This window comes from Gavia stellata, chromosome 24 (assembly GCF_030936135.1).
Source record: "Gavia stellata isolate bGavSte3 chromosome 24, bGavSte3.hap2, whole genome shotgun sequence".
Lineage (NCBI taxonomy): Eukaryota > Metazoa > Chordata > Aves > Gaviiformes > Gaviidae > Gavia > Gavia stellata.
Genome location: NC_082617.1, coordinates 9,888,804 through 9,912,529, shown reverse-complemented (window position 1 = coordinate 9,912,529; position 23,726 = coordinate 9,888,804). Strand labels below are relative to the sequence as shown.

Here is a 23,726-nt window from a genome sequence, read left to right as displayed (position 1 = left end):
AGTCCTCGCAGCTTTGGGGAATGTGCAGATTAGAAGATTTTGCTTTTGCTTACTACATGATGTGTAACATTTTTCACATGAAAATCCTCTCAAAGCATTTAATGACTAAAACACTTCACCATTCTTCTCCATGCAATGTCTATTGTGTACTTCAAATGATTCTGAGACCAGCGTTCAGAAAATAGGCTTCAACCAATAACGCGATATCCCAAAACCCCATCTGTTAAGAGAGATGACTAACTCCCCTGCCTCCTCTGCTGTTTCATGCCATCTTTGCTTATCGCATAATAAATTTCTTCAGCCAGCAAGCATCAAAGAAGCCGGCGAGATAAATACTGTACCATTGTCATATGGCATAAATCAGTATAGTTCTACCAGCTTCAACACAGCTACAGCAATAAGCATCAGCAGGGATCTGACCCTAGAGGTACAACTCCCAAATTCGCATAAATATCCTCTACGCTATTTTGGAAGCTTCGCTCTGGTGCAGAGGACCTTGGCAATATCTAAGCTCAAGTGCAAAGTAAACATACTGTAGGCCCCCTCCATAGGAGTGAGTTTTCTAATAGCCCGCAAAAAGGACTAATAATTCAAGTATTGCTGGAAGATATGGTACAGCTGAGTCTTTTCCTCATTAGCTCCCTAAAGAAGGAGACTAATATCACATATCATTAGAGGAGCAATTCTCTGGCTGGTAAACTATTTCAAATTTCCACAAAAATATCTGGAAAACATCTTTTCATGCAGAAATCTCTGCTGGGCAAGACAAGGAAGCACTGCTTGGACAGGAGGGGGTACTTACAGGGCTGCCTTTGGGACCGTCATCGCCTGGTGGACCTTTGGGGCCAGGTGGACCAGCGGCACCAGAGGGACCTGCTTCACCCTTTTCACCTCTTTCACCTTTAGGACCCTGTAAAGGAAAAAGGGTGTTTCTCTTATCCAGGAAAACAACTTACCGATCTCTAATTATCCTTTAATCAACTCTGAGAAAGAAGCTTTGTTTGTATCTCAAAACAGGAGGACATGATTTAGCAGTCCCTTCCCACAAAGATTAAATGGTGTTCGTGTTGTTCAGTCATGGGTAGCCCACATTCGGTGACTAAACATTATACTATAAATACGCAGTAACATGGCGATGTGTCGCCCGATACCGAAACCAAGGACGTGGCTGGTTCAGTCTCTGCAGCCCCATCCACATCCATGCCTCTCCCCTTCAACCAGCTCCTCAGGGGACACCACTCAAGAAAAGCTCTTCTCCATCAAAGCAAGAGCCACGCCGTAGCGTACTTACGGGGAGGCCAACCTCGCCGGGAAGACCAGGCTCACCAGATTCACCAGGTTCACCCTGCGGAGGGGAAAAGAGGGTGATCACAGTTATATTTCTGCAGGGCGTTGAGTTTTCTGCTGACATAGCAAAGCCCCTGCATGAGCGTTGCAGCAAACTCCTGCGGGCTTCAGTCAGGTTTGTCTGGATGCTTTACCTTCTCTCCTACGGCACCAGGATTTCCTATTCCCCCGGGAGGACCCTGTGGACCATCTGCTCCTGGTGGTCCAGATGGACCTCTGGGTCCAGGTGGGCCTGGGGGGCCCTGAGAGAAAGGGGAGACAAATTTAAGATGTGTTTCTTGGAGCAATGTCTGTCAGTGATGAAATAAAAAGTAGGAAAGCATCTTACCATTTGCCCAACATCACCTGTTTCTCCCTTCTCACCAGGCGGTCCAGGCAAGCCCTGTGGAGGTGGAGGGGATGAGTTTTAGCTGTGAACATTGCAGGTGGAGTCCCAACTTTCATTACCCTAAGACCTCCCTTGATGCTCCAAATTACCTGCAAGCCCACTGGGCCGGGGGGACCAGGGAAACCTCGGGGTCCTTCATCACCTTTCTGACCAAAGAGGCCTTGCTGTCCCCTGGGACCTGGCTCTCCATCGGCACCCTATGAGGAACGAGTCCAACACAGCTTGGCAAAGACACAAGGCAGATGCAAAGCTCCATCCCCACCACCTCCTGCTGCAGCCACGCGCTGGGCATCAGCAGCGCCAGGCAGAAACTGCCAGTCCTTGCAGTGCTTCCCAGGGGATTTTATGGCAAGAAAGGGGATTTCTGCCAACACGGGACAATACTCACAGCGGGGCCAGGCTGACCGATCGGACCCTGTGGGCCGGTAGGACCTGGTGGACCCTGTCATGAAACAGAAGTGCAACATGAGCGTTAGGAGCACAGAGTGAAAAAAACTCACTTGGAAAAGGCAATGCCCTTCAACACAGCTGCCATTAAACGTGCATTAAACATCCCCAAACAGAGAGGGAGGAGAGGGTCAAGTCTCCCCGGACACACCAGCATTCCTCAGCCCTGGTGCCAATGGCACAGCAGACATATCTAACCACATTTTTGCTCCAGCAAAGCAATATCTCACCACTCAGTTCTGTCTAGATACTTATGTGTAATTATCTTCCTCAGGCTCTGAGCAGCACGTAAAGGGTGCTTCAGTGTGTTGTAAGCAACTAGAAAAGGAACCAGAGCCGAACACTCAACTTTAACAGCAAGGCCTGCTAATGTTTCGCAGATATTTGCACAGTACATGGGTGACATGGAAACATCTCAGTGTGTTCTTGGGAGCTGGAGGCTCACACTTCAGGCACTCACTATTTTTTACATCATGTGGGTATCTGATGAAGCAAAGGAGAAGATGAAGCAATGCTAGAAGGAAACTAAAATGGTATTGTTTTCTGCTTCCAGCAAGTCACACAACATAACCACGCTCCTCCAAGGAAGCAGCTACGACAACGTCCATGCCACTCACCTGCTCCCCTTTGTCGCCCTTGCTGCCCTTCTGGCCAGGCTCCCCAATCTCACCCTGCCAGGTACAAAGGGGCACAGTTAGTTCACTTGGTGACCACTTCCATAGCTCAGCATTCAAGCAACAGTCCTGTAGGTCTGCACCCTCATCCCAAAGATGCTAATTCCCACAGAAATACCCCAGAATGTTCTGAAAAAGGCCAGAGATTTGGCCACTCCAGGTGTAACCAAACCCTTTTACATCCTAAAAGTTTCCTTTGCTGCCATGCAATGCAAAAAGCATCATTTTGCAGACCTTGTCAGCAGCAATGAGTGATTTGTCCCAGCTAATGTTTTCTAAAAACCTTCCAGTCCAGGGGCTTAATGAGAGAGTGGGGAAAAGTAATTAATGTGGAAAGGCCCCTGCTACAGGCTTTGGGGGAGACTAACTGGATTTCAGCAAGCGGTTTGGCTGGCAGAGCACACACAGCCCAGTCTGCCTGCTGCTCCCCAGACTGGACACCGCTGGTCTCGTAGGATTGCAAGCGCCATAAAATATCCTTGTGTTACGACTGGCAGCACGTCCAACCCGACACAGGGGAAGCAGCGGGTCAGTGTGGTGGCAATGGGGCACGTTGCCCGGTTCCTTCCCAGAGCAACCCTGTGCAGCAGGGAGCTGCTCCCACCTTGTCTCCATCCTCTCCAGGAGGGCCGACAGGACCTGCCGGACCTGGAAGTCCCACCGGGCCCTGGATGCCATCCCGGCCAGCCGGTCCTTGAGGACCCTTCTCGCCCTGGAAGCAGAACAAGCAGGCAGGTCACACAGAGCTCTCCTCCGCCCTCCAACCAATCCACCACATCCCATTGATGTTTTATTCAGCTGCTAATGACCCCTGACTATATGGGCATGTATAGCAAAACCGGTTTCCAGCTGATATTTCATCAGGCTCTCTGTGCTCGCTGTCTGAAACAAGACAAAATGTCTATCTCGAGAGATAAAGAAAGAACAAACAAATCTAAACGGTGAATACCCAGATCACCACTGCAATTTCACTGCTATAGCAATATAATCAGATTTAATCTGAACCCTCCTGCCATCTCTCTCTGGATGACAAACAAGACCTCAACTAATTTTTATTCCCACAAGCCAGTTTTTACTGATTCTGGCCCTGGCTGCCCCAGCACTCACTGCCTGCCCCCTCCCTGGCTGATCCCCAGCTAATGGGGGTTTCTCAGGGGGCCCCGAGCTCCCTCCTGAGCTTCTGGACAAAGGAAAACACCTGAAGAGAATAATTCAAACACTGCTGGCCTTCTGCTTAAACATCTACTCGTATTCCTCAAACCGGGAGCTTTCAATCAAATTTGTTTGTTTATAGGAACCAAACAGTGGATATTTTTCAGTTTCCTCGTAGAGAATTTAATTGCATCTGAATCCTGGGTGCTCTCTTCTGAATAATTAGATGCCACATAAATTGCCTATTCATCTATCCACTGATACATCATATAGGTACTTGGCAGGACAGCTGTTCATAAAGCTGATTCACCAGGAAATTCTTGCCTCTGGACTAGCTGCTGGAGTTTCTAATAAGCCAGCAAATGTGGAATACAGTGGCTGATAAACACTTTTGATAACAACAATCAATCACTGTAAGTGTCCTCGTGTAGTCTGAAATCACCAATGCCAGCATTTGCTCATTTTGCTGGGTCTGAAGCTGAGCTCAAGTTTGAGGCAGGCAACCCAAAAGTCCCTGCAAAACCATTTGGGCGTGAATTAGAGGCACAGCCTTCCTCCTCAGGACTGTCACGGTGCTGGGCTCTTCAGGGACAGAAATAGTCATCCCAGCCCACTCTCTCCTGCCCGCACGTGACATTTCACGCGCCTGCCTGGGGAGCGAAAGACGTGAGAGTTTGCGCGGGCTGGCTGGTGAACGCTCAGGAGAGGGACCATATGGCAGGACTCAGCCACGCTCCGCTCGGGCTCCTGCCGAGAGCAGCTCTTTCCACGGGCACCAGCAGGATGCCTGGGAACACCGATGCTCCAGCAGCACACAGCGTCCCACGAAGTGGAGCCGAAACCTCCGCAGCACCTTCACGTGCTGCCCCTTGGCCGGGGCAGAGCGAGGGTAAGGATTTATTTGGGCTCAGTGGAAATCGCTGCGGCTCTTGCATCCTTGTAAGCAGTGATGGGGTTGGCTCATTTCTCTGCCCAGTGGCCTGTTCTTTGGCCATTTGTCACAAGGAGGTCACACAGGTTGTCATTTCACCTGTTTAGTCTTCATCCCTTCTCGTAGCCTGAAGACATTTCGGATCCTGGGATGACATCCATTTTTGAGATCACGGCTGTCACAAACGGGGCAGTTGAGCAGCTAACGTTCAATGGTTTGATGCACTCAAGATGAGAAAATTCCCTCCTAATTGAATTCCTTCTTTTTTTTTTTTTCATGTTTTATACACCTACCCCAGGGAATGTCTCCACACTCAGCTTCCTGCTACACACATTTCTATTTGCCTCACAGCTGTTAATCCTTATACTGGTACTTACTGGGGCTCCCTTTTCACCTGCGGGTCCTGGAGGTCCCTGGGGGCCAGGTCGTCCCGGCAAGCCTATTGGGCCGGCTGATCCCGCGGGACCACGCTCGCCAGGAGAGCCCTGTTCGGAGAAGAAGGAAGCATTAGCTGGAGTATCAAGCTTTATCTTTATACAGACAGAAATAAATCCAGCAGTAAGATGCTGCAAATGCATCATAATTGAGCATGTTTGATGGGGTGACTGCCATGGGATGACTTGGTACCATCAGCCCAAGGGGTCCTGCAGATCTTTTTTTAATTAAAATCCCTGGAAGGGCTGGGTTCTCCTCTGGATGGTGCAGGGAGCTCAGTTCCTGGGGGCACATTATCAGCTTGAAACAAGAGCATGAGCTACTTCATGGACAATGCAGCAGGGAGGGTTGGATGATGAATATTTTCTTCCAGGAGGGCTGCATTGAGCACGAATCTCAAGTGAGGACAAATTTCAGAGGGAAAGCTGGTGACTTAAGAGCAAAACTCTTGATGTCCTGAATCATTCCTGTTCCCTCAGCTTGTCATGTATGTTCATAGCTGACACCATGAAATGACTGAGCTATTTCATGCATGTCTCGTAAAATAAAGCAATACCCACCCAGTCATTAGTTAGTGCAAAGGAAACAACGGATAAAGCACCGAGCCGTGACTAACCCTCCGTTTTGGCTTGCCAAGCTTGTAAATGCATTAGGTGGTGCCTGGAAGGGCAAGGATACTCACCGCTGGACCTGGGGGGCCTGGGGGACCTTCGTTGCCTTTCAGCCCTGGAGCACCCTGGAGGGAGGAAAACAAAGTCATTTTGGGAGGTGGGTGCTGCACCGCCTGGGCATCCTTCCCGCTGGAAGGACCGGGCAGCCTCTACTCACAATGGGGCCAGGGAGACCTCTCTCTCCGGGGAAGCCTCGCAAGCCCGGGGGACCATCCTTCCCTGGGAGACCAGCGGGACCAGGGTCCCCCTGCAACGACAGTGATAAATAGCTGAGGATCTGCAGACTCCATAGAGACCCAGCTCCTCCCTCTGGGCTCAAGTCGTGATGAGGCGCTGCGAAACATCGTGTCTTTTCTGAATCATCCCTCTCCATCTCTGGGAGAGAGGCAGGCATCCAGGCTTGCAAGGAGGGGGAATTCAGTAGGCTGCTACTCCCTACCTTGGTCCCTTCTTTTCCAGTGAGGCCAGGAAGACCCTGTTCACCCGGGGGACCAGGAGGGCCTGGATGTCCCCGCTCACCCATTGGCCCCGTCTCACCAGTCGGACCCTGAAGAAACAGAGATTGGGGAGAAGGTGGTGGGTATCAGCAGAACAACCAACGAAGGAAAAGGTGCAGGCTAGCAGTTTGTCCTTTAGGTTGCAATGGGATGGAAGATGCTCCTTCCCTTAGCTGTCCCCTGTGGTGCCACCAGGAATCCCTGCAGAGATGTCTCCTTTGACATCTAAAGGGACCTTGTTTTGGAAGTGGGCAACATTGCACTTGACAGACTAGAGGCATTGAAGACCTCTGGATTGAAAGCACTCACATACACGAGGTATTACTACTACAATTATTATGCTTAGGGTTTTTTTTTTTTTTAATTAAAAACTTCCCAAGTCCTCTTCAATCATGCTGATTCTTCCTTATATGGGACATAAATAATGGATTAGACTTGTACTACACAGCAGTTACCGACTGCCTCTGTGCTGTACGCGGGCACTAACGGTGATGAGTGTAACATAAGGCCCAGTGCAGAAGATTCCCAAGTGGCCCATTTCGGAGGAGGACAAAAGGCATATGCACAAGACTATAATGTCCCTGCACGCTGGTGTCCGCTGGGGCGGTGGTTGTAATTCACGTCACGCTGCAGGGTGCCACTTAGTGTAAGCAGAACGATAACATTGCGATCGCTCAGCAACCACAGATCATGCTAACTACGCGCAGCAGAGCCAAATAAAATTGCCATAGAACCTAATTTGCACTTGAGAAGACAGACACAGTCAGGGAATTGCCCCTAATCAGGGAACTTACAAATCAGGGACTTTACACTATCATTAAAAGTAGACAAATTAATCACTTTGTAATTAAAGAGCAACCTCCCCAGCAGTTCAGGAAAGAAGACTCAACCCAAAGCCAGTCCACTCGGTCTAGGACTCTCCCTACAAAACCGATCCATGAGCCTTGCACGCCCGTGCTTGAGGGGTACAAATTCCGCTTGCCCATTTACTATTTCCAGATTGCACAGAGTTCATTGTGACTAAAAGACAAATAGCCCAACTCTGACAGAATCTAGCAGCACTTTATATTAAAGAGGGATGCATTTCTTCATAGCGACATGTAAGAGCACTCTTGCATCACGCTCACGCTGCCCTGAACGCGCCAGCAGTCATACAGTCCTTTGAGATCACGTTTAACTCCCTGTTTGCTCAAGATCTTTTGGTCAGGTTGTGCGTAGCTGGTCTCTCTCTCACCCTACGCCAATTTTACACCGAGTTCTGTTGACAGGAGCCACCTTATTTACAGCAGCCTTCAGGCATGGTTGTCTAAATACCATCCTAACACCTCGACAAGGAGGGCTGGGACCCAGTGGGGTATTTCACACCCCGGCCAAGAATTTCAAAGGCATCAAGCTTGCTTCGACGTGACTCTGCCCCCCCGAAAGAGGAGTCTCTGTGCCGTATAACCTCTGGTCCCAGCAGCTCCAGCTAAACCATCGGAGCTGTGGGAGCCCGCCGTGCCGAAGCAGCGAAGATGAGCTGCAGAGGGCTGGTGCAAGCATGAGCATTTGTTTCTCACCTGAGGGCCTACGACACCGGGGGGTCCTGGAGGGCCGGTCTTGCCTTGGAAACCCTGTTAGAGAAAGGGAAAAGAGAGAGAGATGACAATTCTGCCAAGGAGTGCTCCAGCGAGGGTCCCAGACTGCCGCCCGACTGCTGCTCCTCTGGTGAAACTACTGACCGGGAACGGGTGGACACCCAAAGACAAAAGAAACAAGAAATCAAACAGAAGGTGGAAAATGTGTACATTTACACAGAGGTGAAACAGAGGAAGAAAAAGGCATTCTCAAAGCTCAGCTCTGCTGTTTTGATGGAGCTACTGTGGTTTGGCTGAAGGACTGGCCGTATATATATAAAAAAATTTGCTACGCTCATAAAACCTGTAGAGGAAATGGCTATTAAAGAGTCAGAACGTGCGAGTTTCTTAATGCTGAGCAATTCTTAATAACCATGTCCCCTTCTCCTGCTCCCCGTTCTGGTACTGCTTTAGGCTTAGCTGTGTTTTAGGCTTAGCTCCCAGGAGGTCGGAGGCTGGGTGACCATCCGCTGCTTTCGGCACCGGCAGCCCCAATCAATCTCCAGCCCCGCTGAAGCCCCCAACCCACCAGCCCTGGGGGCTGAGCGAAGCTTTATTTCCTTCATCAACATCTGCTGAAAGAAATCACAAACGTGGTTCTCTCCAATTGCTGATGACTAGCGAAGTCTCCATGACAGCTACTTATAATGACATTTGAAGAGTGACAATAACGAACTATCACCACTGCAATTGTTTAGCTCTCCTAAGCCACTCTTTAAAAAGCACATTAATTATCATTCTTACTATAGCATGCTGACAAGCTTGAGAAATGTCATTTAGGACATACAGGCTATTTTCTCATTGCTACAAAAGAGGATCAGATAAATCCCAAGCCAACAGTAATGTGTTATGCTAAAGAAACTACTCAATGCTATTCTAGCTGTCTGCGGATCACAGAAAATATCCTGTCATTAATGGGGAAATGGCAAAACATCTTTGTGAAATGAATGTACAATTTAAATACTCTTGTTGTAGGAAAGTATTTCAGCCAGTTTTGTGCAGGACTTTTCTTATTAATCTGAAGAAAGGGGTTTCCTTTTATCCTGCCTGAGCCTTGGGCACAGAGTTTTTAGTGATTGTTTTCTTCGTTAGATCCAATCTTTTTAAATTTAATATGGCCAAATATTTCAGTATCCTTCAGCATGCCTATTTGCTACTAAATGAAAAGTAAAATGAAGGGAACCATTTGAGATGCGTATTTCAAGCCTAGGTTTTCTTGCGTGAAGGTACAGAGTGAGCTAACAAGGCTGCTGATGTGGACATAATATTTAATTTGTTTTTATGTTTCTCGCCTCGCTTTTTGGCACTGTGTAAGGAAAGGGGAACAAAAAAGGGACTTCTGCTACCTGGGTCTGCACACGTCTGCGTGCACCCCAAGCATATGCAAGGGAAAGGGACCTTTGCAAGCTTGTTGATGGCACAGACACTAATGGATTTTTGGTTTTCTGGAAGCATTTGCCTGTGGTAGGCAAGCGACTGCTGCAATGAGTGAAAAAAGCTATTAGGGAATGCTTTCAGATCCCAAATAATTGAAAGCCCATTCTCCATTCATATTCATGCAGACTTGGAGTTTGGTGCTTTATTCCAGTCTCAAAAGTTGATAACAGCAGACACAAAGTTCTTACTCCTGCTTCTAATCTGAATGTAGGTGCCCTGGATGGTATCGATAACTCTGTGAAGGAAGACTAAATGTCACAGTCAGGCTCTGGCAGGTGGAAACTCTTCTCTTCACCTTTAAGTTAATCCTGACCTAAGGACCGTGTGTTCTAAAATACAACCACCATTACCTTAAAGTCAGTCTTATGGAGTGTAAATAAATATCTGGTGTGGCACTGAGCAGTACTTGCATTGCCTTGCTTAGCAAATGCCAGGCAAGTTAATTAAATTGTTGTGTGATAAGTTAAGGGGAAAAAATGCATAATGTGCAAAGCCTTTTTAATGCTCATTTGCTAGGGAAGGCAGTGGAGAAAAATGCTAAGCTGGGTAGAGGAAATTGGGTTTTTTTTTCCTGTCAAATAAACACAGAACAAAGAGTCTATCTGCTAACATGCAGCATGCAGTGCTGGGGAGAGGGACATCGCAACAACAGCAAACAAGCTGGATTGTAAGCAGCCGAGGAAAAATAATAAACATCCCCCAAAACGCCAAACAGAAAGATACTAATTACTGCATGCAGAGGAATACATGGCAGAAGGATCATTTTTGCTTAGGGTATCCCTTCAAGCAAAAAAGGTGCGGAAAACAGACCGCCAGAGACGCACGACAGCCAGGGTATCATACCTTCCACATGCCTCATCGTTCTCCCTTGGTGAGAAACAATGATTACATCTGTGCAACAAAACCTTTTAAAATGGACAAAGCAGTATGCGTACGATACAGTGAGGTACCTAAACAGCCAGGAGCTGCTCCGTGGGTTGCAGCAAGGGATTATTGCTGGAGGGGGCTTAAGCAAAACTTGGTGAGGCCCTTGTGCGTAGCTTTGGCTAAAAGGCAGCGTCAGCAGAGGTGCTCTTCTTACTTGGGTGCGAAGGCAGCGGCTGATACACGAGCGTGCTGCAGTAACCGGTGCGGACAGAAAAACTAGAGCAAAACCATTGCATCCCTCATCTTGGTCAGGAATTGCCTTCCTCTCAAAACAAGCATGGACAAAACCGGGCCGTAACTCTTCTCTGCTGTGCAACAGTTCTTGGCGTTGGCCACAAGGCGCATCAAGAAGTGAAAAGCGTTTATTTTTCCCCATTGCAGGTTCCAGAGAAAATAAAACTGCCCCTGACCTAACGCAGCTGGGTGCAGAAAGCTGAGCTTGCGAAGGATGGAGCCCATCTCGCATGAAAAAATCTCTGCTCTCGCAGCCCTAGAGTTCCGTCTCTGGAACAGAGAGACGTAAAACCTGCACATCTCCAAAGGACAGAGTGGGAAAGAAAGCACAGACTTTACCCGTAACGCTCCAAAGAGCGGAGGCACAGGCTTTCCCCTTGGGAGAGCAAAGGGACGCGTGCTTCGGTGAGTCCTTGGGGTACAGAGCCCAGCCGCGGGGGCTGCTCGGAAATCTCCCCCCAGCTGCTCCACCTCATGAAAGCTAGAGCCACACCAAGTGCTGGCTTGTGCTGGTACTGACCCGGACTCAACCCCAGCCAACATCCTCCCACCCCACGAGGAGCTGCCTATTGCGGCACCCGTCACGGCAGAAACCCAACTGCCTCCGATGCTGGTCACCGGCATCACTACCTCTCTGCTCTCATTTTCTCCATGCGTGATGCACATGTTGACCTCTACAATCTACTAAAGGGACAGAGAGAGGAGTTGGTGCACAACCTCCACATAAATCATCATTAGACCGACCCGTCCTGCTCAGAAGAGGGTTGCTTCCCATAGACCATCCCGTGCAGCTGGAGAGACATGGACCTTCAGGGAAACCAAACGTGTGGCCACATCTCCCCAGCTGCACAGAAGGGTTTAGAAAAACCAACCAGCAAGACGAGACTCAGGACTAATGATCTACCCAAGATTTTTGGCTACTTACGGTTTCTCCTCTCTGTCCGGGGTGACCAGGCAATCCATCCTTCCCAGGAGGACCCTACAGCAGAAAACCAGGGTGAGAAGGAACGTGACCATGTGCTCAGCAGTAGAACTGTGATAAGGACTGAATCAAATCTGCTTGCCTCCTTGCATTAGTTTCCATCCACTTTACAGTGAAACGGGGATGCTCAGAACCCTAAAAGGCCCTTTCCCATCCATCTCCCAAAGGAAAGATTTATCTTACAGGTCCAGAGCGGGAGCAAGCTGTTCACCACAGGGAAGGAAATCACTCCAAAAAGGTTTCTGAGGTCCCCACCAGTGTATAATAATTGCAGAGACAGAAGTGTTACTCTGTTGTGCTGTCCTCCCAATATACAGAGGGAAAATAAAGAACAGAGCAACCATGAAAGATCCTAGCGATATTGAGTCATTAGGAAATGAACATTTATAATCAGCCGCAATTTACTTGGCTATTTAAAATCCTAAACCGTCGGGTTATTATCACGATGTCTCAGTAATGCCTTTTATTGGGTACGTCACTGCTTGTCAGAGAAGCAGCTAAGACTGAGCTGGCACAGGCAATCACAGCTGGATGGGAAAGACGTTATGTATTTCTTTGCACGTCCAAGAAAGAGAATTACTTACAGGGGGGCCTTTTGGTCCAGGAAATCCAGTCGGTCCTTGAGGCCCTGGTGGTCCCTGGGATGCAAACCAAGCCAGAAAACATGGTTTAGGAACCTATAACGCTTTACTATGAAATACTAGCTCTGTGTGAACAGCAGATGAGCAGAAAGATATGGAAAGCCAGCTACTTCTACCCCAAAGAAACGCGCCAAAATGCGAGATGCAGCTGCACAGGGCTATCCCTTAAAAAAAAAAATGCATGAAGAGATAAGAACCACCAGGCATGTTTAACTGAGTGGCCTGTCCAGCTGCAAAAAGCACTGCAAACATGAAGAGGGCTATCAACTGCTTTGTGCCTTTCCCTCCCAGTGATAAGAAAAATAGGTCTTTTCCCGTCCCAGCTCAAGTGAGAGCACCTGGGAGCTACCAGCTCATGGGGGAATGAAAAAGAAGGGAGCTGGTGACTTTGGGGCCACTGCCGCAGGCGGCTGATGCTCTTCAGAGCGCTGCTTCCCCGGAGCAGTGTCGTCAGCAGCTCCCCCCTCACCCCCGCGGTCACAACCAGCAGATGCAAAGCAGGGATCAGTTTCATACATTTCCTCCCTGGGCAGTTTTGTAGAAAATTTACAAACAAAACAAAACCCAGGAAAAAAAAACCAGAAATTGACGCAAAAAATCATGAAAATCCCATTGTTTCAGTGTTTTCCACCTAGTGTGCTGTAACCTGGGGAAAGCAGCACGAGGTCCTAGAGGACCACCTCCTCCAGAAAACCGGGGCTCTGGCTGTCCGCACAAACCCCATGGGGGACTTTTCCCATGGAGCGATGGGACGCAGGACACCCAAGGTCCCATTCGAGCCTTCCTTGGGGAGCTCAGAAAGGACCTAAGGGCTGTAGGTGACTCGGGAGACCTCTCTCCACACAAGCACGTTTCTCCTCATATTTCGAAACAGATTTTGCCTTTTTGCTGGCCAAGGTACGCTAAGCTGCATCCTGGCTCCAGTGAGCTGCCCACCCCTCTCTGCTTAACAAGGTACTTGGAAGGATGCTCACTGCAAAAAAACCCTCAGCACCACCTCAGCCCTTCAAACCCGCCTCGTCTGCTGCGTTAAACTAACGGGCTTGGACCGAGTCCTGCTTTAGCCCCACCGGCTTGCCTTACCCTTTCGCCAGGAGGACCAGGGGGGCCGTCACCACCAGAGTTGCCCTTTTACGAATAAACAAAACAACACACCATTAAAAATACATATATCACCATTGCAGCTGCTTTGCACAAAGACTTCAAATGGCACCAAGCCCACGGTGACACCCCACCCCACCGGCTCCCCCGGCCCCTCTCTATTAATAATTCTGTATCAGGAGCAACATCCAGTGACAAATAAGCAGCTGCTCGTTCCCCCCACATTGCTTAATAAAAATACAGGAAAGATAACGTCAACGAGCTCAGGATATTTCCACCAGATAACGGCCTCCCTCTGAGAGATAAATGCCACCGCAAAGATGAGGTATTTATCAAAAATTCATGCTGACACGAAGCAGAGACATTTATTTTTAAAGCTGGCAGCGCAGTGGTGCCAATGTCTCACTACAAAAGCTTTGCTTCCACCGTGCCCGGCAATTGATGGTCACTTAACCGGTCTCTGCAGCAGGTTCTGGAGCGGAGTGTGCCTCCAGATTGGCTGGCAGAAAAACCCCTAATTTGTCCATGCGCTTGATGTCCTGCTGAAACGTGGGCCAACGCGTTTTTAGGATCTGTGCGTATACTTTACAGGTGGGTTATGAGCCGATTTGGCTGGGCAACCAAGATCAGGGGAGAAGGGAAATAGGGGGCGGTGAACCAGACAGTCTCTTATACCAACACTTTTTAGGACGATTCCAATAGGCTCCCCAAGACCTTACCTTTGGGCCGGGTTTCCCAGTGCTTCCCCTAGGGCCTCTTTCCCCACGTGGACCCTTAAAAAGACACAAAAGATGACATTTTAGCCCTTCTTGCTACCCACAGCCCTACATTGTGATGAGGCAAAGCATCCAAGCTGCACTGGGTCAACGAGCCATCCCACCAGCAGCAAAAGGTGATGGCAGGAGCCTTTGTCACTGCCACCGGAGGTCTGATCTTGTTATGACCTTAAACCATGTTCACTGGTGAGCCCCAGCCCCAAATCACTGTGTCCCCTCCGCTTAGCTTTAACTGCTGAAGGCCAGATCCTACCCAGTGAAGACACGAACCAGATCCCCCTTTCCCCTGGCCTTAAGAAGCTTTCAAAACGCACAAGAACGAAGAAATGGATCATTACCGTTGGACCGCGCTGCCCCCTTGGACCTGGTTTGCCAGGTGTCCCCTGGAACGAAAAAGAAACAAAGAGGAGTTAGCGGCCAGCGTCGCAGGCTGAGCTCACAGCAGATGAACCCGCAGCGGAGCCTATTGCACACAAACTGCCCCCAAAACCTCTCCAGTTCCCGTTTACAATGAAAAGGACACGAACAGGTTTACTTTCATCTCCTGATTCTTGTATTTATTTCAATTTATAATGCTTGGGCAGATCTGGACTGCAAATCCCAATGCCCAGATGACATCTACCATCTGAGGAAAGGAACCTCTTAAGAAAAAGTATCCCGAGTCCTTTAAAACACCACAAAGACTTTAAAAAATGAGGCTGCCTGCTCGGACCACGCAGGCTCCTAAAAAGCTAGCCAACACACCAGAGCCTGCAAAAAAGCTCTTCAACTCTGCCACCCCAAAACCTGTAAATCCCTTTTCCCACTGATCTTTGCTCGTCCCTTCACCCAGCGCCCGACGTGGGGAAGGGCTGGTCCTCGCCCCAGCCGGGAGCGGGGCAGGCTGGCTCGCACCCATGCACACACGTGTTACAAGACCTGTACAGTTAAATAGTTAAGGAATGACAGCAGCAGAGCAGGGTTCCTGCCCTGAGCAGTTATTTTACGCCACACAAGCCAATTAAGCTGCCCCACATATTTACAAATCTTTCTTCATCTCTGTGAACTTTGTGCTAAACAAGTAATTTAAGACATTGTTTTGCAGCAGCGACAAAGCAGCAGGCTTATGAGATCTGACAGATGCACTCAGCTTCCTCTAATGGGGGACTGTGATTAATTCTGACAGAAAAGAGACAGAGACGGCTGGGTCCTAAATCTGGCATTACGTTAAGCTCCATTACCCTGCGCCTGAAAGAAAACTAATGGCCTTGAGCTTGCTCCCTGAAAACGCTGTTTTGGCTAGTGTCAAGTTACCGAAAAAATACCCGTAGGTTTAACTTTCTTCCCTTGGACCTGCAGTCCCCTATTGCTACCAATCACCTGTTAATGGAAGGAAGAGAAAGACTTGCTTTCTACTTAAGGAACACAGAATGCTTAAAATATCACTTGCCATTTTCTGCCCCAAATCCCTCATCTCACAATCTCGCCTTCTCGTATTTGGCACTCATTAACCAGGCGAACATAAAACAGGAGCTGGAAAACTTTACAATCAACTTTCTTCAGGCTACTAAAATTAGTCCTGCTGAATCCTCCTTGTTCTGCGGCTCCATTTAATAAACCCTCCTGGCAAACTTTTTTTTAATTAATTACAAAAATAATTTTAAAGTACTCCAGCTGGTTTTCCTTTAGCTACAGGGGGCTAAATACAGAGCAGGTGGAGAGGAGTGTGTGCCACCTCCCCGCAGGTAGCCCCACACAACTCCTCTCCTTCTTCTTCAATTCTATTTTTAAGCAAAATTTTCCCCTGCTTATTGCTATCATTAATCATGCATACAGCGCTGCGTACTGTTGCGAAGAATTTATATAGCACTGTAAATGTACACAGACCTATATTTTTCAAGCAGGCATACCGAGGGAAAGGCATCTAAATTCAGATTATTTTCTAGGCACCCAAATAAATGGTCTGGATTTCGGTACCTCCACGCACCCCCCAGGCTCTGTCAGACCAGGCGAGCGGGGAGATCTATTACCCTGTGCTAATGGCAGAGGCCTATTAACTCTAAAAATAAGACCACTTATTCACGTCTAACTATTGATTTTACGATCAGGTTTTGAAATCGTCCGAGTAAGCTCACCCGAGCTCGCCTCCGGCTGCAGGCAGCTGGGGGATAACGGGCACCGCGACAAGCAGCCGCTCGCCAAAACCACCCTGCTATTTAACAGGTCACACTTCTCCAAAAACCCCAAACAGCCTTTTTTCTTTTTTTCCCCCATTTTTAACCTTGCCAGCCCTTTTGTGCAGCCAGAAGCTTGCACAGGTTTCAGGTTTGGGGAGCTTTAGTGCTGGAAACTCTGCCAGCACCAAAATTCAGCTGCCCGTGCTGGTGCTGGCAGGATCTGCTGGTACTGCTCTTGTATCTTGGGTTTTTACCTTTTTTTGTATTATTATAGGACTTAGGAAGACTACTTGTGTTGCTGAAAAAAGGAGCTGGAAAGCTTATTTCAAATCCTAGATGATGACGATCGTAAGAGGAACGTGTGATTCATGTTATTTTGGACACACAAACAGCAGCGTTGAATAGCATAGTAGTAATACCTTGTAAAAAGAAAATACGAACAAATGATTTTTGGTCATTTCAGCTGCAAACTGGGCTACTCCACAATGCACTGGGGGAAGCAAATCTTAGAAACTCTCATTCTTGACTATCGGTGGACATGTTAATAAAATAGCAAATTTACTGGTCTCAAGAGAAAGAGAGGGGAATTTATTAAGTCTAACTCAACAAGGCTTAAATTAAGTTGATGTTCTCCATTTGGTTTGTGTGGTGTGATCCCAGCTCAGTCTATCGTTCTGTATATAATTGCTTTTTACTTATTTCAAATCAGATACTTAGGAGCAAAAAAAAAAAAAAAGGATACCGCAACAGTTACTGAAAATCAGTATTTCTGCTATTCTTAAAAAAATTTCAAGCTGGGCTCCTTTTACTAAAGGAGAGATTTGTCCATGAAAATCTCCTCTCTCGCCACCCTCTCTCCCCCGCGTACAAATATACAGATAAACCAAGTGCGTGTTGCTGGAGTGGCAGAATGTGGAATGGCAGAAACGGTCCAATCACACATTGGAGAGAAAAAAATTTAAAATTACCATAAAATAAACCAACTTATTTCTATTTGACAGAGGCATGTCAGACCTTGCTCTGCCTTAGGGGTCGGGGTGGCAGCCCCTGTCCCTGCTCCCCACACACAAAAAACCCCCTCATTTCTCCCCAAATTCCTGCCTGCTCCCTTTACACCAGAGGTTTTGGGGCTGCCGGCATGGCGGTGCCAGCCCCACTGCAGCGAGCTCCGGAGCCCGTTTTGGCCCGGACACATCTCAGCTGCCGAGCCACGACAAGCCGTCTCCTTCCAGGCTGGCCTCGAAATGCAAAAAAACCCTTTCCAAATCAGAACTGAAGAAACTCGAGGCATGCCAGGGGGGTCTAATTAAGTGTCCTCACTACCTCCTCCTAAGAGCACAAAGCTCATTTAGAATAAAAGTCAGCAAACTTCTGGTATTTTGTCTTATCATTGCATTGGTCCTGCAGTTGGGCCCCTTTCCAGCAGACCTGCTCCCTCCTCAATCCTTTTCAGGTTGGGCATTGCCAAAATTCAACCAGCTCAAGCCTTGGGGGTTTTTCCCCTCTCATAAACAACCAAAAAGCTCCTGGTACCTGCTCCGCTCCCAGAAAGCTTTCCCATCCCAGCAGTCCGGCTCTCCATCCCACCAGAATAAAATTAGCAGATGGAGCAAGAGGGATGCGGATGCTCGGGGATGTAAAGGAGCACATCCCCGCCCTGCCGCGGTGCCGATGCCCTGTTTTACATCACCTGAAAATCCAGGCCAAGGATTTTATTGCTGTATATTCAATAAGGCGGGTGGTAATTATAGGGCTACAGTGAATTCAAGGCTGTTGTGGCAGCTGCCTTATTCATGGCCTCCCTCCTGGCCGGAGGGGAGGGAGGGGAGAGGATGCTGCATTTGTAGTTCAGAATGAAATGAAAATTACTCAGTGGAAAAAAAAAAAAGGGGGGATGGATATAAACCAAATTTCAGTGGCATGATATTAATGCAGTGCAAAGTGATTTATATTTTCTGGGCTCCTATCAAACACGTCTGTTAGAAGTCATTTGTATTTAAATGAGAGTAAAACCAAAACTAATTCCACTCACTCTCCTCACTCCCTCCCTTTTTTCCCTGTGACCAGAGCTGGTGCAGATGACTTTACGTTTGTACTCTGAAACCCCTAATTCAAGCACGTTTTCCACAAAATAAAAAAATCACCAGTGTATTTAGACAAACCCTACTCAAATCAAAGCCTATGGAGGGGGGGTGAGAGGCAGAGACGAGTCTGGAGGACGGAGCCCCCACATTTTAAGGGTGTTTATGAATTTAGAATAGCTCCGCTTATTAAAAGGAGGAACTTGTAAGAGCGTTTTCAGCTATGCATTTTGAATCTCAAATTAGGCTAAAGATGGTTCTTGCTGCTTCTGAACAGATTCACCCATCTCTAATAATTACTGTTAATTAAAAAGCTCTTCATGCCCTGAGCAAAGTCTGACAGCGCGGGAAGGATTCAGGTTCAGAGAAACCTCTTAAAATATCTGGAGGGGAAAATGTCCAGTGTTTAATTGGAAAGCTGCTGTCTGCAGAGCTGACTGTGCCGTTACTGGCATCCTGCTCTCCCAACAGCCGCTGTCGGGAGCTTCTTGCCCGCTCCAGGCTCCCGCTGGTCCCACGCCCCCTGTGCCAGGGACCTCATCCCGGGATGCGAGCGGGTGGGATGACCCTTCCTGGAGCAACCCCTTTGTGCAAAAGCAACCAGAGCACCAGCCCAGCGGCTGCCTGCAATGGAGCACGTGCTGCCCAAGGACCTTTCTTCGGAGAGGGGAAAAAAATAAAAAAAATCAGCAAAGCAGCTAGACGAAGCGGCTCTTACCCGTGTGCCCTTCTCTCCGTTGGCTCCTGGAAATCCTGGGAAGCCGATTGAACCCTTGGGGGAAAGAGCAAAGAGAGAAAGAGCGGTTCAAGACGCTGGAAGGGGCAGCTCTGTCCATCCATGCCAGGCACCCGCTGCCCTGGAATAACCCCCAGCGAGTGCCCGCTGTCGTCTACAGCTCCTAATGCTTTTTTTTCAACCTTCCTTTAATAAAAACAAAACTGAAGACAGACCCAAAATAACCTCAGAAACTAAATTTCATCCAAAAATAACAAAAAAAAAAGGTCCATGCCTCATTAGGCATCACTGCAAAGGCCCAAGCCCACGGTTGTACCTGGGGAACAGGCAGGCTTTTGGTTTTTAGCTCCTAAGTCACTATGTTGCACATGAAAATTTAACTCCTGGCTTGTTCCTTTCTGATGTAAGTGCCTGGAGAATAGCTGCTGCTGCTTTTAAAATATGAATTAGTCAAAGGAATATAAAAAACCCCCTACCCCAGCTATAAAATGCAAATTAAAAAGTAAGCCATCAACACCACAACCAGGAAACAATTTCTTGCAGATAATTATGTCTCCAGTGTTAAACAAGGCTGGTTTTTTTTTTCAAGCAATGAACATGAATAATAAAACACAATTCTTAAAAAAAAAAAACAAAAACCCCACGTTAACAAAACATAAGTTCCCAAAGCCCCCAGGGCATGTAAAAAACAGGCTGCAGCCTTAGTCTATGTAGTGGAATTTGCAGTTTTAATTTAAAAAGAACATTTGAAAATGGCCCAAATGAAGGTGGGCGTGTAGATAAGATACAAAGGATGTTTGCAAAACTGCAAATGGCAGTTTTATTTTAATTTCAGGGAGACCCTGATTCATCAGCTATTCTCCGTAATTAATTAGTTAACACCAGCGCAGAGCTTTGAAGATATAAAACGTAATACAAGGAGAAGGACTACTATGCCTATTACTAGCATGAAACCTGTCCCATTGCATCTCTTCCCACCGCTTTGCAGAAGACCGAAGCGATGCAGAACCGGTCACCGATTTCCACCAGCTAAGGGCTGGGAGCTGTTTTTACCCCTCTATGAATTTGCCCTGCAGGGGTGGGAAGGAGGGATCGCGCCGTGGGAGATGCTGCCGTTCCACCTCGTCCCATTAGCGGGGGGCTGAGCCCTCTGCACGGCACCACCGTCTGTGCTCGGCCGGCATCCGCCGGGCTCCCCCGCGCACCCCGCACCTCTCGAGGACTGAACCCGGCCGAGTTACCTTTGGGCCCTGCCTGCCCGGGTAGCCGGGCAGTCCTGGCACGCCGAGTTTTCCCTGAAACACAAACAAAAGTCTGTTAGTGTGGGCGAGAGAGAGCTTGCGAGCAGCTTCAGATTTGCACCAGCAGAAAGGGGAGATACCAAGTGCAGAGAACTCAAGAGCAGAGCAGACGTGACATGGGCAGAATAAAGCTATCGGGGCACTGCGACCATCCTCTGCCCTCCCTGGGGGGAGCCCAGTGGGTTTGATCCAGACTGAGCACTGTAAACATGTCAGGAAACTAGTAGGGAATGGTTATTTTTTGCTACCAGCTTTTTTCAACTGGATGCACCTCGAAATTAGACTCCAGTCTAATTTCAAATTTATCAATTTTTTTCCTTTAGTCTTTTTTTCAAGACATTGCACCCAAGCAGATAACCCTGAAGAGACCAACATTTCAATATACTCAAATCATGCCGCTGCAGTAAATCCATCTCCGCGGGGTCTTCTCTGGTCTTTGCGTTGAACAACTCAGGCCAGCCGTCACACAAAGCTCCTGCAGCTCCTCCTCATCCCTCTGCCCTAAAACTGCCCCCTCATACTGGGCCCTGCCCTGGCCACCCACCCGAGACACCCAAAGAAAAGCAGGTTTTGCTGTAAAACATCCCTGGGCGATTCCACCCTTGAGACTCACCTTCTCTCCGGCAGGACCAAGAGGACCGGGATCTCCATTGGGACCAGAGCGACCTTTGGGACCTTCAGGACCATCCTCACCTCGGGGGCCAGGAGGTCCAATTTCCCCCTGTTAATCACAAGACAAGCGTTGATGAGGCGGGCAGGTCCCAGACCCCGTGTTTGCTGACAGCAACACCCTCACGGCTGCAATCAGACACTCCACGGAGCTGCTAATACAACTCTTGGAGAAAGCTGGTCTTCACCAAAAGCTCGGATGAGACTGTCATTGAGTAAATTGCAGAGTGTTATTAGAGCACCAAGACTTCACTCACACAGCCCAGCCATTATCTCCCACAACAGCCGTCTTTTCCCATGGCCCAATTATCCCATCTACACACAGCACCTCTCCACCCAAACAGCCTTCATTAGCTCTGATTGCAACGCACGCTTTTACCCACCTCCCGGTTCCCAAATCGCAGTTTGATGTGCAAGCAAGCCCTGGGAAGCGTTTAATTGAGGGTTGAACCGGGCAACTGGAGAAGAAAGACTGGGCTGGAGCTTTTGCGGGGAAAATCATTAGGAAATCTGAGAGCCGAGAGGACTGAGCTTTTAATGTGAATTGTTGTGACACTGCAGGCTTTGGCACACAAAACAACACTTGTCATTTTGTCATGTAGGGTAACAGGAGATGCTTCCATGCTGTGAACACAGGCAGTCGTCTTCTCGCTCACCAGAAGCCGGGTGGGTGCAGATTTATCCGCGAGGCTCTGAAGTACCCCTTGTCCTTTCATTGCTCATCATAAAGCACGACAAACTCACTGGTGGGAACCGGAGTCGCGAGCTTTGTTTGAAGGAGCTTACGTCTATCTGCGTTTGGTGAGGACAGGAGTCGCCTCCCCGAGATGCCACCTTCGGTCCTTCTTCCTTGGCAAGAATTTGGGGGCTGGGGAAGTTTCCAATTGCTTTAACTGTTCAATTACACAGTTAAACGCCAGGAGAAATGGGGGATTTGATTTCTGCTTGTACAAGCCTTCACGCAAGGCACTCATTTTCCCTTTAAACACAGGGATGAATGACTGCAGAGCTCTCTTGATCCCTGGGAAGGCTTCAGAGCTCCGGGGGGACACCAAGCCCCAGGCGACGCATCGCTCGGAGAGGGGAGGAGGACAGCTCCCTGTCCCCAAGGGCTGGGCACGAAGGACAGACAGACGTGCTGCGACCAGGCAGTGTGCCCTGCTGCTAAAGATACGAGTCCAATAGAACACTCCACCCCTGGCAGTTTCCACAGCGTTGCTTTGGTTTCTAGTAAAACGTGCTCCTGGTAACTTTACACTTCATGTTGATGGCATGGAAGCACATTAGCCTCAGCAAATAATGATGCCTACCAGACCCTAGATGTAATATAGCAGGGGAAAAGATACTGGAAATAAAAATATGATACGGCTGGATCATGCAGTATTCCTAGCAGTCAAAGCAGCAAGACAGGGCCCTCTATTATCACTCAGTTTTATTTTACCTTCAAGATGGGACTAGCAAATTTAGGGATTTACAACTGCTGTGCTTGAGGTGAACAAGAAATTCCTGCGTTCCTGCCTCGAGATCGGACGTGCCAGAAGGACTCTGACAAGAGTAGTCTCTCTCCCCAAGCCGCATTTGTACGATAACACAGGGTCTTGAAAGGCAAAGCACTACCAGATCCCATTTGTCATAGACTCTTACCCGGTCTCCTTTGATGCCCATATCACCTTTGAAGCCAGGGAAGCCATCTTCACCCTAAATAACAGAGAGGGGAAAAAACACAGACAAGGTGTATAGATGGAAAAAAAGAAAAACGGCTTCTCTAGCCTCATTGTGTGGCCCCTATCCAGGGAGGATAAGAATAGGTCCCTGATGCCCATCTCATTGGCTTCTCTAAGTCTTGGGTGTGCACAATCAGGCATGGAAACCCAGCCAGGCTGCGACCGCCAAGGTTCCCGTGGGATCACAGCAAGTATTCCCTATATCCTGTCCCGGCTGCAAGTCAAGATCACAAATCTGGCTCGATGTGAATAACACCACCTTGCCAGTACTAGGAACCAATTATTTCTGAAGTACAACTGGTTTTATTCTCATGGAGGATGTTTTACACCATGCTTCAAGGCAACCTCTAGGACAGTGGCGATATTTCTTTCAGCCAAGAAGGTTTAATTGCAGAGCTCAAATCAATAATGTATTTCATCCTACAGCAAATCTCTCATAGGCAACAAAGATACAGTTCCCAGAAAGACTTTTAAAGTTTGGAAGGTCCCTGCCAGGATTCCCTAGCTAAAACTGCCCAGCTTTGCTGCCGAACTTCTGGGGGCAGGAACGAAGGAACACAGATGTGTTTATAGGACCGGGCAAGATTCTTCTCCAACTCCTGCTTTTCCTCAAGAGAAACCAATTGCATCTTTGAGATATGCAGAGATAGACTGTGTTGACTTTCTTATTGACTTGGGTTTCACAAGCTGCTCTGATGACCAGGCTGGGCAGCATATCCCGTACACTGTTATCCAGCCCTAACACACCACAAACCCTTCAGCTCCATTGAATCACTCAAGCCGCAAATTTTGTCAGGAACAAA

At 48.3% G+C, this 23,726-nt stretch overlaps 1 protein-coding gene across 2 annotated transcripts in view; it reads right to left on the bottom strand.

The window, feature by feature from the left end:
- COL5A1 (collagen type V alpha 1 chain) overlaps positions 1–23,726 on the bottom strand; it is a 160,616-nt gene that overhangs the window by 19,909 nt on the left and 116,981 nt on the right. For both annotated transcript variants that reach the window (XM_059828941.1, XM_059828942.1), the window contains exons 29-50: positions 22,844–22,897; positions 21,144–21,251; positions 20,471–20,524; positions 19,212–19,265; positions 14,595–14,639; positions 14,200–14,253; positions 13,463–13,507; positions 12,323–12,376; positions 11,682–11,735; positions 8,102–8,155; positions 6,485–6,592; positions 6,203–6,292; positions 6,057–6,110; positions 5,317–5,424; positions 3,461–3,568; positions 2,800–2,853; positions 2,124–2,177; positions 1,825–1,932; positions 1,676–1,729; positions 1,482–1,589; positions 1,292–1,345; positions 803–910 (exon numbers count right to left, since the gene is read on the bottom strand). In XM_059828941.1, coding sequence (XP_059684924.1) covers positions 803–910; positions 1,292–1,345; positions 1,482–1,589; positions 1,676–1,729; positions 1,825–1,932; positions 2,124–2,177; positions 2,800–2,853; positions 3,461–3,568; positions 5,317–5,424; positions 6,057–6,110; positions 6,203–6,292; positions 6,485–6,592; positions 8,102–8,155; positions 11,682–11,735; positions 12,323–12,376; positions 13,463–13,507; positions 14,200–14,253; positions 14,595–14,639; positions 19,212–19,265; positions 20,471–20,524; positions 21,144–21,251; positions 22,844–22,897 — 1,584 coding nt within the window. The remainder of the gene's footprint in view (positions 1–802; positions 911–1,291; positions 1,346–1,481; positions 1,590–1,675; positions 1,730–1,824; positions 1,933–2,123; positions 2,178–2,799; positions 2,854–3,460; positions 3,569–5,316; positions 5,425–6,056; positions 6,111–6,202; positions 6,293–6,484; positions 6,593–8,101; positions 8,156–11,681; positions 11,736–12,322; positions 12,377–13,462; positions 13,508–14,199; positions 14,254–14,594; positions 14,640–19,211; positions 19,266–20,470; positions 20,525–21,143; positions 21,252–22,843; positions 22,898–23,726) is intronic.